This window comes from Dromiciops gliroides, chromosome 2, assembly GCF_019393635.1.
Source record: "Dromiciops gliroides isolate mDroGli1 chromosome 2, mDroGli1.pri, whole genome shotgun sequence".
Lineage (NCBI taxonomy): Eukaryota > Metazoa > Chordata > Mammalia > Microbiotheria > Microbiotheriidae > Dromiciops > Dromiciops gliroides.
The window spans coordinates 438,444,556-438,450,581 of NC_057862.1; the positions used below are offsets into that span (position 1 = coordinate 438,444,556).

Sequence of the window (6,026 nt, forward strand, 5' to 3'; positions counted from 1 at the left end):
TTTCCTTGTGTTCCATTTGGCTCCCTCCCGAATTTCCTAAATGTGGTCTTCCATATCCCATCCCTACTTATCTTGTTTTACCCTTTTTCTCCCCTGAACTACTAGGGCATGACTTGGTCCACCCCCATTAACACTCAGTGTCCGAGACTGTGCCTCTGTCTCAGATTGCCCCTCCTCTTTGTGTCCCATAATACTCAAATAAAGGGGGTCTGCATCCAAGAAGCACTCAGAAACAGAAGCCCAAGGAAAGAGCACCTGAACTTGGCAGGGATCAGGGTGTGGAGTGACACGGGATAAGAAGTGCCCAACCTCAGTTTACCTTCTCTCCTTGTCCCTCCACCCCCATCCCAGGGTCACAGGGATACACACACACACAACTCGACTCAGTTTGCCTTTATTTCTCCCCCTATTTTCATAAATCTTCAGAGGGCCCATGTCTGTGCCCCAGCAGGAAGCCCTGGGAGGGCTCCCTTCCCAAGCCCCTCCATTTCACTGATGCTCTCATAGAAATTCTCAGTGGGCCCATTTTCTATATTCCTGCACCAGGTGGGACTGCTAGTCCTGTAGGAGGGATTTGTGGCTGGACTATGGCTCTGTTCATTTGCAGTCTCCACTAGGGGGGCCTGAGTATTTCTGTCCAGCTGGTTACAAAGAGCTGTGTTCCAGAGGGTGTCCAAGGGTTTTCGGCCCAGCTTACTGATCTTGGAGTACAGAACCTCCACCTAGGGAAAGATGCAGAAACCAGTGACCTGGATACCAGAGAGGATCCTGGCCTCTGCTGTCTACACCTTGGTTTGGAGCAGGGAAAGGGGGGGGGGGGGGCTGAGAAAGAAAGAAGGGTGGATAGAGCATTGGCCTTAGTCAGGAGGACCTGAGTTCAAATCCAGCCTCAGACATTTGACACTTACTAGCTGTGTGACCCTGGGCAAGTCACTTAACCCCAAATGCCTCACAAAGAAAAAGTAAGTCAGAAATTGGGAACAGAAAGGGAAGACACTCAGGAGATACTCTAGAGATATCCTGACACCCCCCAACCACCCACCCCCATGTCTCTTCTTCCCAAGAGAAAGCCCTGCCAATATCCCCCCAGCCCAGAGATGTTCCATCCTTCCAGACCCACTTTACCTCTGCTGCTTTTCCAGGTCGCAGGGCTCCTCTCTGCCCAGGGATTGAATCATTGGGACTTGTTGTGCTGGGCCCCCCCTCAGCCCCTTTCTTGATCTTCCGTACAGAGGCATACTCTGGCATTACCAACTGCTCAGAAACCCTCAGCTGTTCTTCTCCCCTCTGTGTCCTGGGGGGAGTTCTTGGGGCAGCTGTCAGCCGTACATTGGAATAGGTGGACTCAAGGGCCAAGGAGTCTGAAGCCAGTGGGGGCTGGGGCAGCTCACGGTGAATAAAGACAGGGAGCACTGTTGTCATCTGAATGTCAGTCCTGATCCCTCCCGGCCACCGTGGGTATGGGAGGTGAATGCTGGTAGGGCGCTGGCCTAGGGGAAAGGACAGCAAGTTGGGAGAGAAACAATGGAACTTGGGGTGGAGAGTGGGGAAAAGACTTAGGATTGAAAGGGACAAAGAATCCCTCACCTTTACTGTTCCTGGGGCCCCGGTGGAGTTCATTCAGTTTGGAATCAGACTTGCTGAGTGAACGAAGTTGGGTCTGTCTCAGTAAATCCTCAGACTAGAGGATGAGGGAGGGGAAATCTAATTAGTATTTTCTCCACTCTCAATCATGAGTCACGTTCCTGAAACTCAAAGCCCATGTAAAGCAGGGGGGAGGAGGGTTGTCCCACCTAAAGTCACTCACCACATCCACTAGCTGAAGCCCAGACTGCTGCCTTCTTTTACCCTTCCTGTAGGAGAAAGGGGGGGGGGGGGAAGGATGTTAGTCCTTGCGGATAGTCTCAGGCCCTGAGTGGGAGGTGTGTACTCACCAGTGGCTAAGACCCCAAGTTACCACAGCTTTCCACTACCACTCCCACCTATCACAAAGATGGTGAGCTGAACCAGAGGGGCATGGGGGCTAAGGACAAAGTATCATACCTGATTGATGTCAGAGTAACAAATGATTATAGATCTGTTAAATTCTCAGGTTTGCACAGCACTTTCCTCACAATCCTGAGAGGTATGTGTAATAAGCATTACCATCTCTGATTTTGCAAATAAGGAAACTAAGGCTCAGAATAATTAGGTTAATGTTGATTATCAAATCCTGCATTTGAACCCTGGTTTCTCCAGCACTCATTCCACTATATCATGCTGCCTCTAAAATATTAAGATCTAGAAGCTTCCAACTCACTCTTTCTTTTGTGGGGCAATGAGGGTCAAGTGACTTGCCCAGGGTCACACAGCTTGTAAGTGTCAAGTGTCTGAGACTGGATTTGAACTCAGGTTCTCCTGAATCCAGGGCTGGTGCTTTATCCACTGAGCCACCTAGCTGCCCCCCCCAACTCACTTATTTTACTGAGGGGGAAACTGAGGTACAGAGAAGACTTCCATAGAGCCGAATGGAAAGTTTTAGAAGCACCACTTTCTGTCTTGCTTCAATTTATCCTGCATATTTCCTGCCATACAACTCTGGCTTCATCAGTCTGGTGGTTGCACACAGGATAAGGGCCACCAATCTGGCTCAACCAACACTTCCCAACTTCATGTCTCACTGTTCCAGAATGTACATCATTTTATACTTCCTCTAGCTCTCTCTCCTTCTCCCTCTGCCTCTCTTTGTGTATATGTCTCTCCCTCTCCCCTTTCATCTTTTTTCTCCTTCCTCTTCCTCTTCTCCTTTCTCCTCCTCCTGTCACTACCTCTCATTCCCATTTTGTTCTATTTCTCAGGTGCTTTGCAAATCTATAAAAATGCATGCCTCACAACGGGCTGTGGGGCAGGACATGAGGTCATAGTATTCAGAGCTCGAAAAAACTTTAGCAGTCATCTATGTTAACCCCTTCATTTTACAGAAGAGGAAACTGAGGCAGATCGTGGAATGTTAGAGCTGGAAGGGACCCCAGAAATCGCTTTGGCCAAATCTCTTTTTAATGAGTGAGGGAACTGAGGTCAGTCAAGGGAAGGTGGAGAGAGAGAAGTGACTGATAAGGTGCCATGGTGTTGAAGTCAGGCTTTCTGATCACAACTTCATTGTTCAACTTTCTACTGCACACTTTCCTTCCATATTCTTTCCTTCATCACTGCCTGCTCTGAAATAACAACCATCCTTCAAGAGCAGCTCAAGTCGAACTCTGTCCCTGAAGAAAGGCTGTGGCTGGGCTATCCCCGGGGCTCATGCTGCTCTCTGCTTTCTCAGCCAAAGCTCTATCTTCTTTCATACATGGTGCCCTGCATTTAGCATCTTATTCTATTGCTTCCTCCAGTCTCCCCTCTCCAAGCAGCCTGAATTCCCTGGAGAGCTTCGTCCCTGGCTCCTCCCTATCATCTCAAACAGGCCCTGTGGGTGTATGATTAATTGAATGGAATCCATGCTGGGATGAAGGAGTCACTTTGAATGGTGGGTGACAGAGGGACAGACATACCTGTGACAGGTGGTACACAAGGCACAAAGCATAAGTGCCAAAGCCAAGCAGCTCAGGACCCAAAGGGCTGGAGGGGGTTGGGGCTGGGGGGCAGCCTGAACCACTGCCATGCAGGGAACTGTTGTGCTGTGCCCTGTGGAGAAGGGGCCAGGTCAGGAAGAATGGTGTGCTTGTGATGGCATTCAAAAATCCTCATTTGAATCTCTTAAGGATACACCCCCCTCCCCACCCCCTCTAAGAGCAGATGGTGGGATGCTGAGGGAGGGAATGCTCTGACTCAGCGAACAGGAAACCAAAAGGCTTCTCAGGTCCCCCTCCCCCACTGCCTGTGGTCTCTGAGTTGTGAACAGTACCTGAGTTGGTGCCTTAAAAAGCTATCCTTACTGATCTACATATGACTTCCATATATGTGTAAGTATCTGTACATCAAGTCTGGGAAAACTCTAGTTGGGTTCAGCCGAGCTTCCCGCCCCTCCCCCCAAAGGTCAAAGGGAGTTGGGGATACATCTTTCTCCCAAAAGTTTCTCCTTATGACCAGATCTCCTACACAAAGGTTCACCAAAGTTCTTGGAGCCTGGGGGGGTGGGGGTGGGGAAGGAACAATGAGGATGGCTCACCCAACCTGCTGCCCCTAGTAAGAGGGCACCACCCCAATACCTATATCGGGGAGACTTCAAGCCCTGCTGACCTGGAATCAGTTGTGGTTTCACCCCAAACCACAGAAAAACACCCCTTACTGACCCCACAAGCCACCAAGCCTGTAGACCTTACTGAAGTGAAGGTGATTTTATCATTCTAAGTTCACCAAGTTCAGCCCCACTAGTCTCAGATCCTGTTTCAAGTTTTATTGCCGCCACTAAGCCCAGTTGCTGGAGGAGGGAAACTACCGCCCTCTCTCACCCTTCAAAATGCCTTGATGACTTCAGAACACTGAGGCCAGAGAGCTCCACATCAAGGGGAGAAGAAAGAATGGATCTTGTGGAAGGATGGAGGAAAGTCAGGGATAAGAGATGGGGACTGGCAGAGGACCTTGCCCTGAGCTTCGGCTTGTGAGCCCCCTCCCTGTCACACACCCTGACAGGGCAGCAACAGAAGCCCTTTCATACAACCCTGTGCTGCTTCTGTTTCCCGCCTGATGACCCCATCCCCCCAAGGTTTAAGAAGTGATGGGAAAGTTTTTCTGGTGAGGGTGGAGGTGAGGTTCCTCCTCCTCACTCACGATGGGAACAAGGTACTTTCCAGGTTCGAGTTAAAATCCAGAAAGCAACTCTCTCTTACCAGAACAGGATTCCTAGGCAGGGAAGAGGGGGAATGACATGATAGGGAACAGAAGGCATGAAGTAGGATGGGGCGAGTGAATTGCTCAATCTGGAGAATTCTCCCAAAAGATTTAAATACTAGAATGTTTTGATTACTGTCCCCAAAGTTGGTAACAGTATCTTTGCTCAGTCAACAAGGGCAGGGTGGGAGGATGTAACTCCCCAAAATTACTAGGAAAGCAATCACATGACTTTGACCTCACTCCATATAGACCAGTTTCTAGGTGTTGCCTCTTCCCTCCCCAACATTGGAGGTTGGCCTTGCTCAACTGGTACTATCCCTACCCCGGTATTTGGGTTGGTGAAGAGCATTTAGCTGACTTGATTCTTAAGTTAATCTGATTCTATTGGGATGCGATAGCTTCTATGCCCAGGGTATTAACTTCTAATTGTCCTCTGCCTAAGCCTAGGGAATAGTTGGGACTGGCTCCCTGGGACCTAACTCCCCTTTGCTTGTAGAACACAAGCCTCTATGGCACTTACTTCCAGGCGGACTTGGCCAGTCTCCACTTTCAGCCTTGCAGTCCCCACGATCACTGGTGCTGCTTCTGCTGCCACCAGGGTATCTGCCTCTTCATTCCACTGGATGGAGGCTCTGGACCTGCCAGGCAGCCTCGGGACACTTCCAGCATGTCTTATAAAGTGGTAGCTTCTTTGTTCAGCCCCCACCCTCAGCACCCAGGGCTCATTTCCTGGCCCTCGCCTAGCACATCTCCCCACCCAACCCTCAGTGTAGTTTCTAAACCTCTATCACCTACTCCACATTCTGCAGACTGGAGGGACCTAGCAAAGCACTGCTCCCCCTGCTGGAGCCTTGGAGTGTTTCAGCCCTGCACCTTTGGCCCCTCCATTCAATCGGTAGGCTGGGTTAATGAATTCTGTGCAGTAATTGAAAGGCCAAAAGCCAAGCCGCCACCCACCTCATACACTGGTCACTTGTGTGGAACTACAAATAATTTGGGGGGGGGTGTGGAACCCCCATGTCCTGCGTGCTCTTTCTCTGGGTTCTTTTACTTACTATTCTGGTATCCCTGATTTTGAATCTGTCAGAAAAGCCACATCTGCCCCATCTTTCCCCCCCACCCCCAACCCCTGAATCTTGATATCCTCTCCAAGTCCTATACCCTCCTATACCCAAGAAGCCACCTTGTTCTAGTCTCAGCCCTCACCAGAGACT

General features: G+C 50.0%; 1 protein-coding gene across 1 annotated transcript; it reads right to left on the bottom strand.

Moving 5' to 3' along the window:
• Nucleotides 1-378: 378 nt before the first annotated feature.
• LIME1 (Lck interacting transmembrane adaptor 1) lies at nucleotides 379-5,470 on the bottom strand. Its single transcript, XM_043986924.1, has 6 exons — nucleotides 5,333-5,470; nucleotides 3,531-3,663; nucleotides 1,808-1,853; nucleotides 1,588-1,681; nucleotides 1,126-1,490; nucleotides 379-722 (listed from the first exon to the last, which is right to left on the bottom strand). The coding sequence occupies exons 2-6, from the start codon at nucleotides 3,638-3,640 to the stop codon at nucleotides 423-425; spliced, it is 915 nt and encodes a 304-aa protein (XP_043842859.1). The 5' UTR covers nucleotides 3,641-3,663; nucleotides 5,333-5,470; the 3' UTR covers nucleotides 379-422.
• Nucleotides 5,471-6,026: the final 556 nt, after the last annotated feature.

Excerpts from the sequence above, each read along its gene's own strand:
- LIME1 (XM_043986924.1), bottom strand. The coding sequence starts at position 3,640 with ATGGCAGTGGTTCAGGCTGCCCCCCAGCCCCAACCCCCTCCAGCCCTT. Across the intron at positions 1,491-1,587 it reads GGGCCCCAGGAACAGTAAAG|GCCAGCGCCCTACCAGCATT; the intron begins GTGAGGGATTCT and ends CCTTTCCCCTAG. Across the intron at positions 723-1,125 it reads GACCTGGAAAAGCAGCAGAG|GTGGAGGTTCTGTACTCCAA; the intron begins GTAAAGTGGGTC and ends ATCTTTCCCTAG.